The sequence below is a fragment of the Gambusia affinis genome, linkage group LG17 (assembly GCF_019740435.1).
Source record: "Gambusia affinis linkage group LG17, SWU_Gaff_1.0, whole genome shotgun sequence".
NCBI lineage: Eukaryota > Metazoa > Chordata > Actinopteri > Cyprinodontiformes > Poeciliidae > Gambusia > Gambusia affinis.
The window spans coordinates 15,946,076-15,970,034 of NC_057884.1; the positions used below are offsets into that span (position 1 = coordinate 15,946,076).

The 23,959-nt window shown below is 37.5% G+C and overlaps 1 protein-coding gene across 4 annotated transcripts in view; it reads left to right on the top strand.

Annotated features, from left to right (window-relative positions):
- The first annotated feature begins 666 nt into the window (after positions 1–666).
- nsmfa (NMDA receptor synaptonuclear signaling and neuronal migration factor a) overlaps positions 667–23,959 on the top strand; it is a 40,025-nt gene continuing 16,732 nt past the window's right edge. For 2 of the 4 annotated variants that reach the window (XM_044095767.1, XM_044095769.1), the window contains exons 1-6: positions 667–1,231; positions 13,199–13,260; positions 13,555–14,436; positions 15,295–15,361; positions 16,495–16,500; positions 23,832–23,884. In XM_044095767.1, the coding sequence (XP_043951702.1) occupies positions 1,161–1,231; positions 13,199–13,260; positions 13,555–14,436; positions 15,295–15,361; positions 16,495–16,500; positions 23,832–23,884 (1,141 nt within the window). In that variant the 5' untranslated portion in view covers positions 667–1,160. The remainder of the gene's footprint in view (positions 1,232–13,198; positions 13,261–13,554; positions 14,437–15,294; positions 15,362–16,494; positions 16,501–23,831; positions 23,885–23,959) is intronic. The other 2 variants (XM_044095768.1, XM_044095770.1) reach the window with 2 other exon arrangements.

Consider the following 23,959-nt stretch of genomic DNA (forward strand, 5'->3'; position numbering starts at 1 on the left):
GATGTTGGTTCCAGAGCCGGAGCCGTGCGTTGAGGTGAGCCTGACTGTATCTCTCAACCATGACCCTTAGGGGTGGTAGATGGGTCCGTTGCCCTGAAAAATGGGTGGCCATCCCACTCGTCCTCCCAAGAGAACACCTCCATCCCCTTTACATTATATTCAGTTCACAAAACCCCCTTATAATAACCTTCTTTAATTAAAACATAAATCAATAAAAAAAATTAATAAATAGTGAGTAAAACACCAATGAATGGCCACAGGCTGAACGGTCACAATGTTGTATGAGTTGGAAAGTGAAGGAATGGATCACTTTTCATCCTAACTTAACATTTTTACAAATTGGCATAGGTAATATAGTAATAATAATAATAATAATAATAATAATAATAATAATAATAATAATAATAATAATAATAATAATAATAATAATAATAATTAATATTGTTATATAACATACTGTAACTAAATGGTCTATGTGAAATGTATGTTCTCGTTTTCATCACTACGGTCCTGAATGATGGCTTGTAGATAAAATCAGCCGCAGGAAGAAAATTTTGCAGGTGTCATCTTTGATGCTCAAAGAGGACTGCACTGCTCCTTCTGTTGTCTGTCTCTGTTCATAAGAGACCATTTCAACGTATCTGAGTCTGAGACGGGGGACGAATGGGAGGGGTGGCTTTAACCCAAATGACCGATTACATAACATCCTAAAAGATCACTACATACAGACAACAGAAAAATAAATAAGTCCCAAAACAGCGAATGAGTGAATGATACCAGTTCTCCCCATGCTCCTTTTCTCTTCGTGGGAATGAAGCTGAAATCGCCAAAACCTCCAGTCCTGAGTGTATTCAGGATCAATGAAAGAGAGAGAGTGGGAGAGAGAGACGGTGAGAGAGCAGAGAGGGGTGTCTGCGTGTGTATTTTAAGACACAGCTGTTGAGCTACCCCAAGTACGTGCTCCAACCCAGAGAGACAAGCGGAGAGCAGAGAGGAGTACACCGTCCGTCTCTTCGCTCTGCGGACGCGTGTGTAAAACCCATCAGCTCCCGGATTTCCTTCCAACTTTCCTGTTTTTAGCTCGCTTATCTCGTCCTTGTCGCATTCCTCCGAGCGTTTGGAATGACCACTTTTCCCGCCTGCGTCGTTTCCATGTCAGCATGGGAACTGCCGTGTCCAAAAGGAAGAATCTGAGAAACGATGCGATATCTTCTGTGGCAGCAAAAGTTAGGTGAGCAATCCTCGGAGGTTTCCACCTTTAATTGTTTCTGATTGCACGTCTCGGGAGGCTTCTTCTTCTTTTTCTTTTTTTTATTTTTGGTGTGTTTGGCCATGCATGCTGGTATGACAGTCGGGTGACTTGATGAATGACCACTGCGCTATCCGGGGGTTTAGTCAGCCTGCCTTGCAATGCGGATAGACGCTCCGTGCGCTTTGTCCCGTCTGTAGCCCCGGGGCGTGCGACTGATCGGACAAGTGCTTTAAATCTCTCAGCGCTATCTCCTCATTGTATTTGTAATGGAAACACGTAGATGCCTCTTTTAACTCTGTAGAGGCTGAGGCTTAGTCAGTCTGAATGGAGAGGAAGAGGATGCTTGCCTTTCCATGTTGTTCTGAATGAGAAGGCATCATTGTATAACCAAAGTCATGCAGAGGCAAAGCGAGGACTCGCAGGAACCCTTTTGCATTCTCACTTAGAAGATACCCTATCTAGCCTAACGGGGGCTGCCTTTCACATCCCTCTGTCAATTAATCAATCAATCAGTCACCTAAAATCAACGCCGTCGTGCGCTGATCACCTTCCTCTGTCAGTTACCTGAGTCGGGCACTGAGAGGGACTGCAGAGGTTGTAAATTCACGAAAGGAGCCAGAATGGACGAGAAACCCGTCTGAACCTGGTCAGTGTTTTAATAAAAGACGCAAATAATTCACATTTAGCAGAAAGTATGTCCATCACGCAGGGGAAGGACCTGCATCCCTACAGGCTGCATCCATCCCGCGCTGCGCTGCTTTGAGTTGGAGCTGCGAAGCACGTGTGGCTGTGTGTTCATGTATGATATACGGGATAGCCAAGATCTAGAATGAAAAGATAAATAAATAAAAAAATCCAGCATCCGTGCAACAGAGGAGGAGTTCATAAGAGTATCGATGTGATATGTAATTCTGTCGATGAATGACCTTCAGCTGTGCAAAGTCCAACATCCACACATGTGGGCTGATGTGATATTACGTCATTCCCTCTGTCTGTGTGTGTCACGTAGCAAATCCCATATTTGGTTCTATCTATGCGCCTTCAGGGCTGCGCGGAGTCTGTGCGCCACTTTGATGCATTCAGCTAACAAGTTGCTCTCACAGAGCAGGTATTCGCAGTCTCACCAACTTCAATGAAATTTATTCATATGTGATTGAGCAGCATTGCTAGGTGGCGGATAACTGTGAAGTGGATGTGAGATGGTTTTCCAAATGTTTCAAACTAATCATCTAGAAGGTGTGACATGCATTTGTATTGTATCCACTGAACATAAAGCCAGAGTCACAATAGAATAGTTCATCAAAGCATACTCATATGTTAGAATGGCCTAGTCAAAGTCCAGACCATGAGGATCTGCACCAAGACTTGAAAATTGATGCTCAGACATATGTACAATCAAATTTAAGAGAATGTGTGGTATTTTACAACACATAAGAGGCAAATAAGTCTCCAGAAGTGAAAAGCTGGTAGAAACATTCACAAGAAGACTTGGAGCTGCAGAGGAAAGTGGCTCTGCAAAGTGGTTCTCAGGGGGACTGAACATACTTGTAGTCCACATTTTGTAGATTTGTTTATTTCCCTTGCTTTTTACTTATATACCAAACTTTTGGCTAGTTAATTATATAAAATCCCAATGAAACATCTGTCTAAATTTGAAAAAAAAAAAAAACAACAAAAAAAAAAACTCAAGGGTTATGAATATTTCATTGCACTGCATTCATAGATCATCTGAGTCTCGCTCAGTAAATCTGAGTTTAATCTGCAAAGATACTGACAGTTAACTCTGTCTTATAACTTATTTACTCATTAGAAATTTTACTTTACCTCATTGTCACAATTTCTACACTTTTAGAAGCACATCTGTACAATTAGTATATTATTATACAGTCTGCACGCTGCTTACTTTCCACAGTCTCCTATCCACACAACTACATTAATCTTTAATGTAGATGTGTGAAACAACAAAAATCAAAACATTTTCCTATTCTATGCTGTTTCAAAAATTCACTCCACAGTATGCGCTCTTCATTATTGTACATGCTTTATGTTTTCTAAAATGCTGCTTTTCTCTTAACTTATAACCCTCCTTTTGGAAAAAAAAATATATCTTTAAATGTTTGTGGTATCTGATTATTTATTGCTCTCTACATTATTTGACCAGCTTTGAATTTGACAAGATCCCTATTTTTTATGTTTAACTTTAAAAGTAATACATTTGTATGGTGTAAATATCCCACCTTATTTATTGCTAATTTTTGTAATGAGAAAGGCAGCTCTAAAGTGCATTTTCATGTTCCCCAAATCTCCACACAGTAATTCAAGTCTTGAGGACCAGAGTTGGAAACCACTAGCCGATCATAAACTGACTGAATAATGTGGTACCTTAGAATACACATGTGCATTAGTGAGCCTTTTCTTTTCACTGTTTTTGCGAAGTGAAGAGATTAATGAATAACACCAGCTGCTTTGTCCTTAAGATAAGCTTTGAAAACCATGTATACCCCATATTGTTACCAGGAGGACCTTGGAGGAAAACTGCTTCTCCCTTGTATTGAAATAAATCAGTGGTGGTGGCATCTGGACTGGAGAGATATTTAGCACTTCCTTTTGGGTTTTTTCTGGTCTTATCTGAAGAAAACATCAAGACAAACACATTCTGAAAGTTTTTGGATCTACCAGAATAAACTGGAGAGTTTTTCAAGATGGATGGAAACAGACGTATTTAAAAGCTAGGCCACTCTGATTGGTAGTTTTAAACATTGTAGCATAATGCGTTTCTTGTCCAGATTTCGCCCCATGAATATCAAGACACAAACCCCATATCAAATTGGCAAAAGGTTTCATGTCTCTACCACATCTACCAGCATTAGGCATTTAAAACATTTTACAGTACATACACAAGGCTGAAATAATATTGAAAAAAACTTTCATAGTTATTTGTTGACTGTCACTTTAAAGCTTTGAGATTGTTCTGTCTTACATAACAACCGGTTTAGGTAACTGAGCCGAAAGTCACTTGTATTTTTTGCTTTTAAGTTCATCCTGGCATTACATATTAATAGTGATTTTAACAAGGGAGTCTGTCAGGATTGGCTCACTTCATAATTAAAGAGTTTGGCACATGCATGCTGGCTTTACTTACCAGCCCTGGAGTTTTGTGGTTTGGTCTGCAGAGTTTTATCTCCAGTCCACTAAATAGTTTTTAATAGGTTTAATGCTGCAGGAAAGTGGTGGGAATACTGAGACCTCCATCCCCCCTGTTTTGTCAGCTGGTGTACCAGATTAATAAGCACTCATCAAGATTAATATATCAAGCAATTACAAAGTGCTTGTCTTCATACAGAGGCTCATTTGAGGAAACAAGCTCATGTGAATTACAAACATTTTTAGCCATAGAATGAAAACACTCAAGAGGGCTTGGCTTAATGTGTGTAACTTTATGCACATCTATGTATCTGCGAATATGAAACAGATCAGCCAAGACAAGAGAGAGGTTACATCTTATTTACACACCCAAATTCAGTTCTCCAGAGTGAGAAAACAAGCGCTTTGATCTGCCTCAGAGGAGAGCTGTGTCGTGGTTCGGATGAATGGTGGAGGACAACGGGGTTCATGAAACTGTGAGGGTGTGAAAAATGGCATGTGAGATGAAAGGGCTGGCTTTAACAGAGGGATGCAAATGAAATATTATTTCTTAGTTTATGCAGGTCAGCCACCTGGCTTACTTTGTTGTTAGTCTGCAGTCACAAACCTGAGAGTGTTACATAACTTTTTTGTTCTGCTTTCCACTGATTGTATTTGATTAAAAAAGCATGTTCATGTGCAGACTTCTTTCTATTTATTTAAAAATATTGTTTTATAAACACTTCAATATTTGTGTGACCTGTATCTTCGTTTATAGAAAATCATAAATGATTTTCATCAAGTGATTTTAACAAGGGAGTCTGTCAGGACTCCCTTGTTCATTTATAGAAAATGATTTTCTATAAATGAAAATCATTTACAGAAAATGACGTTTATCCTATTCTCTGCTTTGTTTTATCCTCTCTGCTTCAATTAAGCAGTAATTATTGCTTTAAATCCACTGAATGAGGTTGAATTTGGTTGATTGCAGTTTGAGAAAATGAGGGTTCCAGCTGTGCTCTGGTTTTTGTTGTTTTTTTTACTCTGAAATTGAGCCTATTCATTTTCAAATTACTGTCATTCTACAAAACAAATGACAAATTTAACTTGCTGATTATGAAAACCACTTAACGCAAATCACAAGTGTGTATTACTAGACACCCTTGTGGAATAATATTGTGGATTTCAGAATATTTTAAGCCTTATCTGTATATTTTGGCGAAAGGCATTTTTCAATTATGCAGCTTTAGTGTCTAGGTCATAAGTACTTTATTGGTTCTAGCCATTATGGCTCTAATAAACAAAGACATAAAAAGAATATTGTTACACTTTATTTATATTTTCCATATCTACCACTATTAAAGTCCCATTGAGCTTAGAAATCCTTTTAGTCCCAAAGACTTGGCTAAAGTAGCAATCACACAAATCAGAAGTGAATAAAACAATAAAACAAAATAGCTGGTAAAAAGATACCCATCTTAGGAAACCCGGTTGGTTGCTTTTAGTTTTTACCTTTAAGCATCCCCTTTTCATAATCAAGAATGTGGTGACAGTGGAGAAGAACTAGTTCCTAAAATCACAGATCCAAAAGTTGTTTCAGTGAAAAGGAACAACAGACAGTCATAAACACTGAACACTGTTAATGGAGCAGAAAATCAAAGGCACTACACATAGATCATTATAGCAATTAACCAGAAAATCATTCAGTTCTGGAAAGAACTGCAAAACACAGAAAAAAACTGCACCAGGTGTACTTTAGATGATGGAGGAAAACAAAGAGAACTCTAAGTTAATGCCAGGAGTACTTGCCAGTAAATTACTTTTCCTCAAAAGAAAAACAGTTATACACAGAAAATCTGAGCCAGCTCTACTTTCTATGATGAATAAAATCCAAAAGAAGACACAGACATGATAGCAGCTCAGTCACAAAAACAATGACCCACTTTTATTTTTTATGAAACCATGAATTGTTAATCTGATGCTTAATCTGCTTGTGGTTCAGTCAGTGATTATTTTTTTTGTTTCAATTCAAATGCCTAATAACGACCACAATTACTTAATTAAACTAATTTATTATGTATTCTATGCAGCTACTCTTCCATATTAGTGCAGTAAACAAATCGGTCGAGTTTGTTTTTCTTTTTGTAATTTATATAAATATTAAATTACTTTTACACTTATGGCCACATGTGTAAGAATTAACTGAATAACTCTACTCTTCATGTGATATGGTTGTTGCTTTTGGCCATAAGTGTGCTGACATTTCCACCCGCTCCCTGATCAAATATCCCATAATGCATTGCACTTGTAGGAGACCCATTAAGTCCCATCGACCTCCTAAGTTATGCGACAAGCCTCTCAACAGGTCCTCAACACCCTTGCTGTGCACATTAGTGCACATATGCTGCTCTGCATGTGTGTGTTTGTAAGAGTCACAATTCAATTAGAGCTTCTGAGAGGAAGATTCGATTAAGGAGCATTAAGATTGAGGAACTTCTTTTTTTAGCAGCTTCTTGTTTATGGTGAACAAACACCCAAGGGAGGTATCACTTCTAATAATATTCTGAACAAGACGAGTTTCTCCTTCCTTTTCCTGAATGTAGTGATTGCTTGAAGCATATTGCATTGCATAAGAATGTAATTAGGCAATTTGCACATGACACACGAAAGACAACTCAGAAAAAGTGAGTGTGAACAGTGGCTGAGAAACTTGAAGAGCTATGTTAAAAATTATTAGAGATGGAAGCCAAACAAACAACTGATAAAGTGGGATGGGAATACAAATGTTATTGGTTTTTATGTTTGTACACAGAATGTAAATATGGATAAAAAAGAAAACACTTAGAATTTGACATAGTTCTGCTATTTTTCTGTTTTTGGTACTTCATAATTCTGTCTAAATTATTTGAAAGATTTGCAGCTCTTTGAAAGAAATAAAGAAGATTATTGCAAATAGTTAATAGGTCAAGTATATGTAAGTGAGTCTGACTCATTTTACTTGTATAAGAAAGGCATAATTGTTCTCACTGTTGCTTTTTTACAGTAATTTAGAGATTATGTATTTTATAGGAAGCTGAGGCTGCAGACATTCATTTTTGAATAACTCCTACATCCAAAAATGTAGGATGTAGGAGCTACATTTTTGTAGCTCTTACAAAAAGCTCCCAGTTGCAGATTATAACTTTTATTAATGTCCAGACCGCCTTTCAGGCCTACATTAGACACCAGAGTACAACAGAGGAGCTCGTAGATGATTGAACAACTGATTATTTCAACTATAAACAGAATGTTGTAGTAGTTAAAAGTTCTGTTCACACTGTCTGTACCCAAACTATGTAATACTCACATCAATAAAAAGTAATTATTAATTGGCTGCTATTGGTTGGGATCAATAAATTATTGCTTTTAGACCTTACAAATATAAGTTAACTAAGCTAATTTCAAGCAAATTGTTGTGAGCAGCTTGTCAAAGCAAGGCGAAAACATTTGATCCAAGTCATAAAATACAAATGTAATACCATTAAATATTTCAGAAATTTATTTGAACCTCAATTTTAATTCTTGTGCACTTGAGCATCTCTAGTGCTCCTGTTGCTCATTATTCTGGCATTTAACAAATAAATGAGAAATAATATATTGTGTATTTTAACTGCAAAGTTAAGTTTTACAGTTAAATATTTATTTCCAACAGTCCTGGCTGTTCCATCAATTTTAGAAAGTCAAATCTGAACCAAATCCAGGCCACTAAACTTTTATCTGTTTCATGTACCTTGTCTTTCCTTCTCAGTCTACCATTTATTTGTATAGGAGTTTTATCTGTTAAAGCATTTGTGAATCCCAGATTGCAAGTTAGATTGAGTAGACACATATTTGCTCTTGAGGCGTTAAATAAATGAAAGATGTTAGTTTTAGTATTTGGCTCTGAATTATTTCTTTCCACTAGACAGAGATAAGACTCTGTTGTCTTATCTCTCACATCGCCATTGTGCTGACTGAGCTCTCCATCTGCTTCAGTTTCCCCAAGTTTACTACAACTTTCATTGTTAATATGTCCCCAATTTGTCTACGTGTGCTCCTCTTCCTGCTAAGAACCCTCCCCTCCTGGACCCGTTTCTCCTTAAAACCCCTATCACATGCACAAGAGCATGCGGAGCAAATTTTATATCCACCCGCCTGCCCAGCCTTTTCCTTTTCCATTTTTCTCTGCTGTGTGTGTGTGTCTCCCTGCTGCCTCGTCACACACCTGCGTCTCTACCGAACTGTTTTCCCCAGACATATATGAAGCACAATGGAAACCTCACACAACTCAACACAGACAGAGGTTTCTTTAATAGTCAGACTGAGAGGTTTCCAATTCCTCTCATGTATAATGGATGAGGTGAGTCTCTTGCACTATTGTTTGGGAATTTAAATCAGAATCCAGAGTGCTGAATGAAGAAATGGGAGGGCAAAATGAATCTGAGACCTTCTAAGAGAGACCTAATGATTACAGCTAACACCCCTTTTATTGCAACCCTGTGCAGTAATCATCGTAGTGTCAGTCTCTAGATATAATCAGAAATGTGTGTGCATACACTCAACCTGTGAAGACACTCTTTCACTCACAGAGAACACCATTATACAGCACTGGAGGTTATATATTTCATAGACGATGCTGCAGAGCATCCTTGCAGCTGCATGCTGCTCTATTTTTAGAATGGTAGTGAAGGAATCTTGAGGGTGTCGCAGCACGTGCAAAGCCTCTTGGTTCCTATTATGTCGCCACTAAACTGTATCAGAATTTTATTCACTTTTGTCATCCCCATTAGCAGAGGAGGAGACAAAACAATACTGTAAGCATAGACAACTTTTTAATTTATGCCTGCAGTGTCAGAAAACAGAATTATATGGCTGGAAAAAGTCATTTAATGCTGCAACGTTTCAGTTTTACTTAATGAGTTTGGGGGTTTTTGTGGAATATAGTTTTTAGTGATTGACATTTCAGTGATACAATGCCTTGCTCAAGTATTCACACTCTTCCACATTTTGTCATAATCCAAACACAAACTTTAAAGTACTTCATCAGAATTTTATATGACAGACCAACACAAACTAAAAGTGTATAATTTTTAGTTTAAGTTGTAGTACAAACTGCTTTCCTACCCATAGCTATCACCATGTACAATAACTTTTTGAAGAATCTTTAATTAATATGAGTTACAACAACATTTAATTTCCCTTTGGGATCAATAAAGTATTTTTGAATTTGAATTGTCTACAGGTCATTCTTTGTTCTGTGTTAAATGAACACGTCTTATGATGTTCTTTTAACAAGAGCTTAATTCTCGACTGGCTCTCTCCAGCTTCTCCACAGTTGCCGTTTCTTTCTTTCTCTGATTAATGCTTTTCTTGCCCAGCTCCTTGGTTTTGCTACATTGCTGACTCTTAGCAGCTTTGCAGTAAGCAAACTGGCATTGATTGATCGTTTCATTTTTGGATGTTGAGTTTAATAGGGCTTTGTGATATGTTGAAAGTTTGAGATATTGTGTTTTAACCAAACCCAACTCCACTTTAACATTTTCTGAAGCTTTCTCATTGACCTGTCTGCTATTTCCCTCTGGTTTTCAGGATACTATTGGTTCATTTTTCTCTAACAAACTTCTGAGGCCTTAACAGAAGAGATTGATTAATACTGAGATTAAGTTTCACTCTGAACACTGAATATATAAAAACTGAATATACTACTGGACTGCACTCATAAACTGGTCTCCACTTCATACCTTGCACATGTACATAGCTAAATAACTTCTATTTTACTGTCATTCCTGCACTTTATATTTAATATTTATATTTATATTTTATATTGTATTTTATTTATTCTGGAGTAACCTCATTGGAACCTCAAAACATTGTCCTGAGCCGTAGGGTAAGCAACGAAATTTTGTTCTGTATACACCCTGTGCATACAAAATGACAATAAAGTCAGTCTAAGTCTAAGAAAGCAATTAGATTTGTTTAGTGATTATTAGAGTAAAGGTGTTTCAATATGAATTAAAATATATATTGTTATATTGTTTTTTTAAACATTAGAATCAAGCATTTACATTAAGAGCTGTTTCTGTTGCTCTATCATGTAAGATTCAACTAATTATGGGCCATCGGTATAAAAAACAAGTCCTTCAAACATGCATAGACCTGCTGGCCAACCTTCCCAAAACTCTACAATTTTAATAAGGAGACGTTGTTTTTATTTTGTCCTTTACTTTGAGACAAATGTGATCTTGGAAATAAGTTTAACTGAGTTAACATAAGAAACTCTTGAAAACTTGACCCTCAAAGTTAATAGGATCTGTTTTTACAGTAAGATTGCTCTATCTGGAATTCAGTGTATGCATGTGTGACCTGTCAACTCACTGGTCTGGACAAGCTTCAATAATTGAAGCCACTGGCAGGCAGCAGGGGAGCTCTTATAGATTATCCTTCAGTGGAAATCTTCAGTACAGGAAGGAGTCTTTGTATTGTCTGTCTCTTTTTATGTTTATTGTCAGGAATAATTATTTGACTGCAAATCAAATCATAATGGATTTTTGGTTTCAGCATCAATTTAGTTGAAACTAAGGACAGGCAGTTTGACAGCAGTTATGAATGGATTGCTCACAAATACACTTCTAAGCGAACAGAAATGACCATGAATATAATATTTAGCCTTGTGGAAACCCTTTCCAGAATAGTTGAAGCTGGCATAAATGCATAGAGTGCACCAACATCCCATTAAACCATATGGAATGAAATGTATTTCATGTGTGTGAACATAAACAATAAATCAATTAATTGCACGATAAATTAAAACTATTTTAATTATCGCCTTTATCGTCTCTTCCGGTCTTTTTCTCTTTCTGTTGATGACACTGAATGAAAAAAGGCTCAACTTCGGTGCTCTCCACTGACCCTCCCTTCCTCATCTCCTTACTGTAATGCCCAGCGCACACTACACCATCTTAGAGCTGTCGACCGATTGTCGGCCCATTTTCAAAACCTGAGAGATCACATATTAGAAACATATACAGAAATCCTAGGTGTAACGGTTCGATCGGGTTCCATCGTGCGGTGTGGTGTCCAATAATGAGCACAACATAATGGCTACAAGTCCAGTTAACTAATTTTAAAACCAAGCATTAATCAATGCTTTACTACAATCTACCTGCAATGCATGTGGCTCTAGTGTCAGCGTAACGTCCTGACTGAATGAAAATCATTATAACCTATTTATGTCATGTTAACAAGAACAGCTGAAAAGTTACCGGGTTTATCAACTGCGGTAGCAATTTCGCTCCAACTCATCCTCTTGTCATTTCTATATTCTTTGCATGAAATGTTAAATAAACATTAATGTTGTTTCCACATATCATCTCCAATGTCCGCTGGACTTGGGGTTGCGCCGTGTCAGCTGTTTGGGATTCCTCTCCATAATTTCCCTTCAGAAACACGGGGGAGAATCCACGTTTTCTGATAACCATAATAATTGTTCAAACATATGAAAATCTGTAGGCCTTAAAAGTTCAACTGGCATTGTGAAGATGTCAGGTTATGAAAACTAATCAAGCTTCAAATGAATGAGGGATGTTTTGTTATTTAATTTTCTTAGCAAAACATGTATAGCATCTGTATTTTAATAGAGGACAGGGAAGTAAGACTAACCCAGTTAATATGCTGTTTCAGTTTGCCTGCCCTTGAGAAACTTTGTGGATATATAAAAGTAACAGTACAAAAATGTTAAATCATCCCAGCTTTAAGCAAAAATTACCAATAAGACAAGACACCGTAAAAGAGTAAAACAGCGAAAAGATTCAAAAGTTTCAAACCTGCACCTGCATCCAGTAAGTGTTTGCCCTCAATGTGTCAGAGACACAGTAACTACATTTCCCTCCCAAGGGATCGGCCTTGGGGCTACTAAAAGGGAAAAAAAATAAAAGTAAGTCTGCAAACATTGCAGGTTGCAGAAAACCAAAATCTTTGAAGAAAATCATTGTTTAATTTTAGTCTGGCTTTCAAAGCATGAACGCAGCTTCTGGTTGCCAACCCTAATGCTACTATCGATTGTTTTACAGCCTCCATATGCCTTCATGTGAAACTCTATGGAGTACATGTGGGTTGATATAAGACAAAAGTAGCAAAGGCACACCAATTTCAACAAAAATCTGTGTAAATCGGATTCGTCAAATAATCAAAACTGTGTCAGAAACATTTGAATGCATCACTTAGTAGCTGTGGATCAGTTTTCAAGTATAAATTATGTTTTAAACACACTTTTAGAGGAAAGGCAATGCGTCTTCGTGTGGTATTTTTACTAGTACCATTTGTAACGCTAAATACGGCGTAAAATCTGGAAGTGCAGTAGTTTCAGAGTTCTTCCCATCTATTTTCAGCACATCTCTGAGCATATGTGTTCACTTTGCTGTCAGGTTTGAGTATTTCTTTCTGACACGTGGACAGTTAGATATGCAAACGGAATTGACTGTTTTCAGTAAATCCACCAACGTAAACTGAGGTCATACTGGGAAATTACTTAAGGTAAAAACTGTCCTTCTCTCTGTGTCCTGCTGCTGTCTCATTGTCTTGGTTTCAGACTAAGATTGGCTGAAGAGGGAAGATAAAACTGCCATATCTTAATCTGTGGGTGGCACAAGCTTTCAAAGAAGGCAATTAGGATTATAATTTATAGTTCCCTTGCCCTTTTTTTCCATTCTGCTCTTTCTTTTTGTCTTGTCTCCCGCTCATCCTTCCCCTCCAGCCCATGAATTAATTCCTTTGTGTGCGTATGTCGTTGTTTGTGTATCCCCACAGAGCAGCGCGAGCATTTGGAGAGTACCTGTCCCACACGCACCCTGAAAACCGAAACGGATCAGGTCAGCGTCTCTGTCGTCCTGCCATTTGTCCATCCCTCTGTCCTCTGCTGTGTTTTCCTTTGAGGTTTTAATCCTTCCTCCACCTGCTTCACCTCATCCTCTATTGAAATGCCAGGCTGTGCTCACTAGTGTGTCACTACAACCGCTGACAACCACAGGGAGATGATGATGTTGCTGTATCTGCTGTGCCATCCTAAGCTTTTTCTTCCTCTACTTCCTCCTCCTCAGCTTGAGTGGTTTTACAATTAGTTTATACTGATATTTCTGTGTTCATCTCCTTCTTTCACATTGTAGCTCATCTTTTGTGTGAAACCTTGGTGGGTCCTGATCCAGAGTCGCCAAGAGACACGATTGGACTCAACAACAACAACACTCACCTCCCTCCCTGCTCCTCTGCTAAAGGCCGTACGAACAAACCAGATTCTATCCTGGCAAAGGAAAAGCTGAGCCTAATCCAGCCTGCTCACCCATCCATCACAGTTTCTACCAAGCCGACTTGTCTCTCGCTTGAACATAGCTTCGCAGCAGAGGAGGACCAGAAGACGTCATTTGAGTGCACCCGTGTGTACACCATCTCTTCCCAGCACGGCATGCTGATGAACAGTGGCCAGGGCAGCAAAGAGAGCCTAGAACTGGACATCCTGAAGGAGAAGTCGGGGAGCGGTGGGGTGGGGTCAAGAGGTGGCCCAATCCAGCCCTCCACCTCCCCGTCCTCTGCCTCCTCATCTCCAACCCAGTACATCCGCTCGAGCAGCAGCCGAGGCATCAGCAGTTGTAGCCACACTCACCACTGCAATCACCACCACCACCATACCCCCGTCTCTGGAATAAACGCCTCGTCTAGCAGCGGTGGAATCAGCGGGGCAAGCTGTAGCAGTAGTCACCAACAGCAGCAAGCGGGTGCAGGATCCCACTCCCACCACCACGGCCATCATCACCATCACCTATCCCAGCCACCGCTACAGACCTCCGTCAGCGCGCACAATATCCGTAGCCTTGGTGAAGGCGCGAAAGGAGAAGCAGAGTGCAGCGGGCTTGCTTGCGACTCCTGCAGCGGCACCCCTTCACGTAGCCAGGGGTCACTGGACCTGGAAAGTACATCCAGAGAGGCAGGCAAGCAGCACCGACGCCTAGAGCGGATGTGGAGTGTGGACCGGGTGACTGGGCTGGAGAGAGGTGAGAGGGTGGATGACACAGAGGAAGCGAGAGGCGCTGAAATTCAAAAAGGGAAGGGGTTGGTGTGTGACCTAGTTTCTCTGGGCTCACTAATATTTGACCAGAGAAGAAATAACATTTGAGCATTTCACTTTCTCTAAAAAGAAATTGCAGTAAGAGCTTTTTTGTTGTTTCTAGGGGTGTAACAAGATCTTGTGAGATTTCTCTTGCAAAGCATTTTGTCTGATAAAGTAAGCAAAAGCTATATTTATTAGGTCCTGTTGTGAAAGTGCATCACATCCCAGATTTATGATTGAGGCTTTTATTTTGATGTAGAAAAAGCAGAAGCATGGAAAAAGTGTCTATCACTTTAACATTTTAGGTAGTTGTTTGAAAAGAACCATCAAGAAACAAACACTTTGTAAATACTATGATTTTGACTTCTTATTTGGGTTGAATGGCATGTTTAACAGCAGTTGCAAACCCAACATCATGTATTGTTTTGTCTCATGAGAAGAATGTACCGTTACACCCCTAGTTGTTTTACTTTCTGATGTCGACAGACAAACAGACACACAATAGCACACACTTCAAATGCATTTTTTCTCCGGTCTGCTGGGGACAGAAGGGTTGGTGTTAGATGTGAAGTGGTGGTCTGTATTTCCTGATTCTTCGTCTAACCGTTTCTCCTCTGCTGTCTCTTCCCCTTGTTTCTCCCTCTCTCCATTTGTGGAGTGGTGCACTGTGAGGTGCTGGTGCTGGTTTTGTGCTTCTATTCTACATTTATTGCAATACTTGCCCCGTACAGTGTAAAAATTGTTGTTGTTTTTTTTTTTTGTCTGCTAACTTTGGAATTCCAATTTTTCTCTCAAATTGCAGAGGACACCAACTGGTTCCCCAAGGAAAACATGTTCACCTTCCAAACAGCCACAACAACAATACAAGCGTAAGTTTCTCACATTCTAGTCATGCAAGCTTAAACTTAGTAAAATCTAGAATATATCTAGTGTGTGGGCACTTAAAGTAAACAGACAAAATAAAGACTAATATTGTCATCATGAATGAAATTAGACTGGTTTCAAATTTCCCAAATTTCAAAAAAATTGCCAGTGACCTGCAGAAAACGTCTTCCAAACCTGTAATTTTTTGAGTGATTTCATTGTTGGTTTATAGTAATAAAACTGCAACAATGTATTTTTAAAGCAGAATATGTTTTTTTCATATTTAAGTAAAAAAAAAATCTACTTTCCAGCATCGCAGTTCATAAATTATAGCTTTAACTTTATTATTGTCCACTTATGTTCCCACACAATAAAACTGAACTACTGCAAATATAAATAACAGTAGAATTAAATAAGAAATTTGTTCTTTAGGAGCTGGAGCAAACACATTCAGGCTTTATGTAAACTAGTTAAATGACTGAGTAAACTAAGAAGTGTCAAAAATAAGACTTCTGCAGGTTAACCTTATGGTAGTACTGGAACCAATAGTTTAGCAATTTGGTTGTTAGATTTAGAAAAGTCATATAAATTTTTCCTCCCTTCCTTCCTCCAGTCCTTCTCTTGTTCGTCCAGACTGCTGATGAATCATGTAGGCTTGAAGGCATCCCTTTACAGTCAGGGGAGAAAGAAAATGTAAAATATTAACTTGTGAATATAGGAAAAAATTAAAGCACTGCAAGGAAAACTCCAGATAAGCCAAGATAGATGAACTGCACTATAAATGTCTGCTAGCATGAGTTTCAGATGGTGCACCAACAACAGGAGTCACTTAAAAATTTAATTGTTATTCAGGTGATCTGTTTGTCAGAAGTAGGCTATAATTTTTACTTCATTTTCAAATGCATTTTTTGGACTTTCCTCTCTGAGTCTTTGTATGTTGGGTTAGTTGTCCATGATTAAAGTTTAAAATCCTACATAATTCATCTACTGTACAAATATGTGCCTTTTCAATGCTCATAAAAGATGAATTATCAAGTAAAGTTATTAGCAAATGATTCGTTCAAGGTGACCAAACACTGACATATTTCACTCTTTTCTTTGTCTCTCTTTTTGCTTTCGGATGTATTTTTGGAAACAGGATATCGTAAGTATTACTCCCTCTCTGCTTTTCCTTGTTTTAAAACTTAGCCTTAACTCCTGCTGCTTAACACTGATGTGCACAATTAACATTCATTCATATATTATATCACAGAAAACTAAAGTGTGTCCAGGAAAAATTGCTACCGTGTATATCAATAGAGTATTATAGCAGTTAGTTTCTTCTGATTTACCAAACGTACATGAAGCCTTTCTCAAAGCTCTGGCCTATTGATTGACAGCCTGTGAGAACCATTGCAAATAGTCAAACTGCAGAAAGTTACAAGATTTCATGCAACAAGAGATAAAGTCCAGAATAATCCACTGAAGCTGAGTTGATGTGCCAGGCTGAAGTCTGGAAAATGACTGTTGTCAGACCTAAGCTCTACAAACTGTTCACAAGCACACAGGGATAGATAGTTTTACTTGAGCTGTTTAAAAGTTTTGTGCCAGTCAAGTGCAGTAATCTCACTTTGCACCCATCCTAATTATTACAGAGTGTGAGCTGGCTGAGTTAAACTGAATTTGAAAACCTGGCAATTGACTTTGAAAGATTTTGTAAGGAGAAATAGTTCCAATTTGTGCTTGTAAACCATTCAGTTATAGTTTAATAGAAAGTTAGCTGCCAGTTTCAATAAAATAATTATTTCAATAAAGCTGAAAAATAACCAGACAAACAGGATCAAGGCAGGACGAAGCATTACGATACAATAGTACATTTGTATTGCTGCAGTAAAGGCTAACATTATCACACCAGCACAACTGCGCAGGAAGTTAGAAAAGCAGCCATGAGAGATTACTTGTTTTGTCTGTGACAACATTTGGGCAGATTGCTGCTGTCACAAATGTGTCCAGTTGTTTTCAGCAATGAAAAACTGTAGGACGAAACTTTTACCTCCCCTTCATCAGACAGCACAACTTACCTCACTAACCCGACATTCGCTGGAATCAAACATAAAAATGTTGTATGTGTTTTGTTGGTCCACCACACAAAGACCTATTAGTTTTACATAGAATTTTGGGCAATTGTGAGATGAAAACAGCATATTGTTGGAATAGAAATTAACAAAGCGAGCCTTGTAGTCTATTCTGTGATGCCATACTTTTTAGACTTTGCTTGACTGTGGAACAGTTTTGAAATTTAGACTTATGGAAGTAATTATTTTTGCTTTTTTCCAGCTATGACTCTTGCTTTAAGAGTTATGGAGTATGTCATGGAGAAAAAAACTTAGGATTTTTGAGTATTTATTTCTATATTAATAAATTTAGTATCCTCAAAGCAACCAACTTGTTATTTGAATAAGAAGTTAAAACAACAAGATATGTTTAAGTTCAAGCCTTTTGATACAGATACTTTCCACTTGTTATAGTAAAACTGATCAAGATTTTTCCTTCTATGATAGTTTCCAAAATCTCCATGGGAGAATCACGTTTTGCACCACAAACAAGCAAAACAAAAAAAAAAAACAAGAAAATGGCAGTTGGCTGCAAGAACATGAACTGTGTTGTACCATCGTGTTTTATTCCTTTTATTAATTATTTTTCTCCAACTACAAAAAGAAAAACTAGTTGGGCTTCATGTGATGGGGACGACTGGTATCAGTGTTCAGAAATAAGCTCTCAGGGGAAACATATACAGGTATCTGAGGTCTGTTTTGTGAAAGTAATTGTGAACAAATGTGGCTGTGCATTTGTGAGAGGAGCTTGTTTAATAATGCATAATGCTAGTAAAAAGTAGAAATTTGGAGTTTATTCTAACAATATTAAGAAGTTTAAGCCACATCACTGCTTTATAAAACTTTATTGCGTTTACAAATTGGCACATACATTTGTATTCAGCCTTATGTAATCAGCCTTATGTATTCAGCGACTGTGGCTCTCTGGTAGAGTAGTCGTCTTGCAATTGGAAGGTTGTAGGTTCGATTCCAGCTTCCACGTGTCGATGTGCCTCTGGGCAAAGCACTTAACCCCAAATTGCCTACTGATCTGCGTATCGGTGTATGAATGGGTGTGTGTTTGTGAGTGCGAATGTGTGAATGTGACTCTAGTGTAAAGCGCTTTGAGTGGTCAAAATGACTGGAAAAGTGCTATATAAGTTCAGTCCATTTATCATTTATGTAATCAGCTGCAAGCTATTTTCTGCATCTGGAAACTGAACATTTTGACAAGTTATTTTTAAAAACACCCTCTGTGAAAAGAGATTTTAATTTAGGCTTAATCTAGTTTTACAGTTACGGTAAATTTAAGTCTTGGTTAGAACAAAAATGCTAGAGCTGCAAACAAATTGAATCCAATGTGGCTTTTCAGTGAGATTTGTTAAACCCTGTTGAGATCTGTGAGTTCTTTTCGCTTTTTATTCTGAGAATTTTAAAGATTTTTGCAAAGGATGCGAACAGCCACAGTTTCCTTTCACTAAATACATCAGCCATTATTAGGACTGGAATAATTTAGAATCCAGTTTGGTCCCTTGTTGGAGCAAGTGTTGGACGGCTTCACATGATCGTTGACAACTATCAACACTGATCAAGGCACACTTTGAAAGTGATGATTTTCACACCTAGTTTGCACTCAATGTCCAGCATTAGCACAGACAATAAACAGTCTGAGTGTCACAACATGGGGTTTCAAGAAAAACTTTTCTGCCTTTGGTTTAGGTCGATTGCAAAGAAAAGATTGGGTCTGTAAAAAAAATATAAATATTAAACAGCAGAGAGTGAGCTGCTTATGAAAGAAATGTAAAAAGAGGGTGTATCCTCTATATTCTGGTAAAGTAGAAAAAATAGAATGTTACCCAAAATCAAGTTATTATCCTTTTCATTTTTAACATGTCAAACTAACATGTCACAATAGATCATGAAATCATCTTTTCTAATTACTGTTGGCTCATATCACCTCCCGGCTTGATTATGATAGATAGAAATTTTCTTTTAAACTATTTTAATTGATCCCGTCCGTTTTCTGTTGTCAAAGCTATCTGTTGCCATACCTACAACAGAGTCTCATTCATAGCCAAATGAACCCTGCAGCTAAAAACCATGGCATCAGCCTCCCTGCACAGCCCTACCCCTCCCTATGCCAGCAGTCTCCCTCTCTTATCCCTTTAATACTGTGCCACGTCCTGGCAGGGCTTTCCGGGGATTTGTGCAAAGAAAAAGACAAGAGAGGGAGCAGGATACGGCAGAAGTCATCCTGAGGTATGAAGCGTCCCCTGACAGGTTATGCTAAGGGGAAGAGATTTTTTGTTAGAATTTAACCTCGGCTTTAGGGTCAAAATCTGTGACATAAAGGTTTGAGGATAAACTGTATAAATCTACAATCTCTTGATTATCTTCTTGCAAATATTTTCAGTTTAACTTCTATTAATAATTCATTAGACAAGAAATGAAAATTTTAAAGCCTTTGGAAAAATGGAGGGAGGTTCTGTTGCACTTGGAAGAGTACTTGCTTCACCAGCAAGTTCAGAAAGCATCCCACTCAGACCCAGATGCTCTGTCACAAAAGGCCAGATGGTGAATGTGACACCAGGCAGTACATCTCGGTTCCTTTGACATCTCGGTGTCATCCATCTGCAGTGACAGAGTCATTAACGCTGCGAATAACTGGATTTAATCAAAATCAGCAATCACAGCTTATAAAATGTCTGAGAAGATCGCAAATGTTAGTGTGCAACTTTTAGAAGGACTCTTTGGATGGTATTTACTATATTTAATTGAAAAAAAAATGGAAACAGTGTTTCTCAATGTTTGAAGGAGGCATTTATGAGGCTACCTTACCTGTTTGTATGCAATCTTAATGTTGCATAATGTTAGGCAGTCAGATGATTTGGATATTACTGATAAATACTATAATGACGATAAATCCACATTTGCTTACAACTGCCTTTTTATCTTTAGCCCTGTAATATACTTTAGGTTTGAGCATAATTGTAGAGCGAGTCCATTTTTTAGGCTGAGAAGTGTGAATTCTTGACACTTGAAATGCATTAACCAACATTTACTGTTCGACTTTGCTCAAATTTAACCAATCATCATCTCAGGTCACGTTAACTGGATTTGGATCGCTACATGCGATCCAAATCCAGTTAACATGACCAACATGACCCTGTTTGAAAGTGTCCAAATTGGAGCAAATGTAGAAGTCCTCTAGAGTGTTGGCAATTAATACTATATTCTTAGAAGTTGCCAAATACAGTTTTGTTTGGTGTTTATACCACAGATATATTCACATTAGGCTTTTCCCCTCAGTTTTTGTGAAACCGAGCCATGCATGTGTTCATGGGAATAAATACAAAACTACTGCTAGTCAGAAATAGATGTGATTGGTGAACAGCAAAACAAAAACGACTAAAAATGTGGTCAAGCTTTTTATTAGAGAGCGATGATTTGAATCCTTTCGTAAACTAAGGTAAAGTAAGTATTTCTAAGTTAACCAAACATTCCTAAGATGTTCTTATCGAAAACAGACATATTTGTTCACACATTGCTACATTTAACTAACCTGTTCACCTTTAAGACGAAAAGAAAAAAAACACTTTGTTGTCAGACAGCAAAACATGGCTAACAAGAAGCCAAAAGCTAACTGGCTGTTTGGGACAGATAGTCACACTTATTAGTCTACACAGCAGTCAGACATGCTGCTGTTAAGCCAACCCTGCAGGTATGATCTCACCTCTTCCTAAATATTACACCTTATTTTATCTTTATCTAATTTAGCATAGTAAATAATTATGTATTTTTGTGCAATGGAATCACAAAACTGATCTCAGAAAAATCTTATTAGCTTGCATTCGATACGAGATTTTATACTCATTATATTTAAAATCTGTTCATCTCTCCGAATACTAAAATCTGTTCATCTTTCCAAACAATTAATGCATCCGTTTTATGAGTGCATTAAATAAATTAAGAATGTTTTAACTATTCCACAAAGCAGGCAGTTTAAATGTATCTGTATCCTTTTAGTCCACTCATTATGAACGTTTGCCGCAGGTTCAATTTTCAGACCACCTGAGGGAAACCATGACAAAAAAAACCCCAAAAACTGAATAAAAATGTCTGCTTCCCTTAAAAGCCCCCCCTCCTCGTTTATGTACTTCCCCATCATCAGATAAACACACTTCCCACTCTCACATGGCCACATGCCGAGGCCATTAATAATGAGTGTTGGCTGGTTGCTTGGTGCACGGATACTGTATTTTAGAGGCGACATGGGAAGAGCTCAGATAGATGAAAGCATGTTTTTCTGGAGCTTTTGCATAGAACAATATGTCAAAATATGGCAGTAAGTAATTGGGCAAAAAAAAAAAAACTAATGAAAACCTCTGTTGATTTTAAAGTTACTAATAGCCACATTAAGTGGTAAATAATTATACAAAATAACAATTCTATCAAAAAAATCCATCTGTTTTTATTTGAAAAGCAAAACCTTGGATATTGATAAGAGATGTGGTGTGTGTTATGTACATTTGTTACTTAGTTTAAGAGATAATGTCATAACTGATATTAAATCATTTTACATGGGTCTTGTTTTTTAAGATCAAAATGACACTTTCCTCAAACAAACAGCCATGAAGGCTTTTATCCGTCAAGTGAAATACAAGTTAATCTCCAACACTATCCTGCAATTCCTTCCCATTTGTTACAGTCAACATTGGACAAGAGCAAAAGAGAAGTTAGCAATGGAAAACCTTTTATTTTATCATCCACGAACTTCAGCTTTACGTTTATCCAAATTCAATTTTCTGACTGCATTTGTTTTGCTTATCTCAGTTGATGTTTTGTGAGGAAATATTAAAAAAGCAAGACTTGCCTATTAAGTTTTCAGCTTTGGGAAATGTGAAAATCATAATTTGATCATAAAACTAAAAAGATAATTTAATTTCATAAACCTAACCAGGAAACTTTGGTAGCCTCAACATGATTAAATAATATAAAAAAGTAAGATAACCCAGCAACCCTTAATGTCATACAATGCAAATTAAAATTGTTCAAAAGAACTGTAACCCATTGAAAGCTATTCCCAATAATTCACTGTAATTTTTATCCTGCTATTGAATAAAATTTATATATATTACTATTATTATTATGCCACCTTTGTAAGCCAGTCTAGTGCATTTATTTATTTATTTCTTCCTCTTGTGAAAATTTGAAGCTGAAAACTGAGCTGCAACAGAATGTATTCATCTTAAAAAGATTTTATCAACCTTATTCTTGATCCACCATAAGAATTCTGTTGGTCACTTTCACTTTTGTAGATGAAAATAAATAAATAAATAAAACTTAGATTTTATGTGGTACATGGATATCATCATAGAAATCCTGTCAAAGTTTAGCATTTGGGGGATAAAAATGGTCTCCAACTTCAATTGTACAAAAAACAGCTAAAGTAAGAATCTAATTTATTTGTTTTTTATCTTATGTATTATGTGCTTTGAATCTTTGAGAGCACATTAGATGTGTATTTAGCTGTTTTTTAAATTGTACCTTCAAAATGTCTGGGCTGCGAGATAGTCAATAAATATGTAATTGCAATACACTGACTAAATATTATAATATATATCATTTTTATTACATTTACCTGAATCTTACTCTCTTTTTATTTATACAAATATCTCTATCATCTGTCATCTTACTCACTTAAAATATGCATCAAGAGAAGTTATCACGGACAGTACAAACCGGCCATTCATGAGTTGAACGTAAAATATAATATTGGTTGCCATATATTGCAACCATGGAATCACTTGTGATTGCAGTCTTGCAGGAACTGATATTATCATCATGACTTCAATTTGAAATATTGTGCAGCTTTACCACAGAAATTCTCAATTTGGGTGTTAACCCATTTTTAGGAATCGAGTATGTTGCATGCAAAGCATCATAGAACAAATAAATATGACATTTATATCTCTAGAGTTTTCTACTGGACCGGTTTGTGGTTTTTTTTTTTATAGAGGAATCCTCTACCAACACACAGCAGCATCAGAATTAAAAAAAACTGGATCTCCCGTTTGCCTTCAGATGTTTCAACAAGAATAGATTTTACTGACAAAATTATTTATACTGCCCATTTTAATTGACACAGTAATAAGAGAATGCTTCACCCGCTGTGTTCCCGTGAACCCTATTTTCTCCTCACACTGACAACAAAATGTACGCTCTTTGTTTACCTAATAGTCCCTTTTCAACCTTTAGGAAAGTCTCGACAGTAAACTCTTTTCTTTTCGCTCTGCCCGTCTCTCCCACTCGCCCACCCCTTCCTGTATCTCCTCTTCGTGTTGTGGTCCTCCGTCTTCTGCCTTCCGATGTCCCTCCTCCGCTATGATTTGACTACCCACAGGAACTTCCGGAAGCATCTTCGGATGGTGGGAAGCAGAAGGATTAAAGCGCAGAGTGAGTCAGATATGTGTGTGTGTAAGCAGTTGATATGTTTGTTCATATTGACTGTGGTGTTATTCACCCCACCAT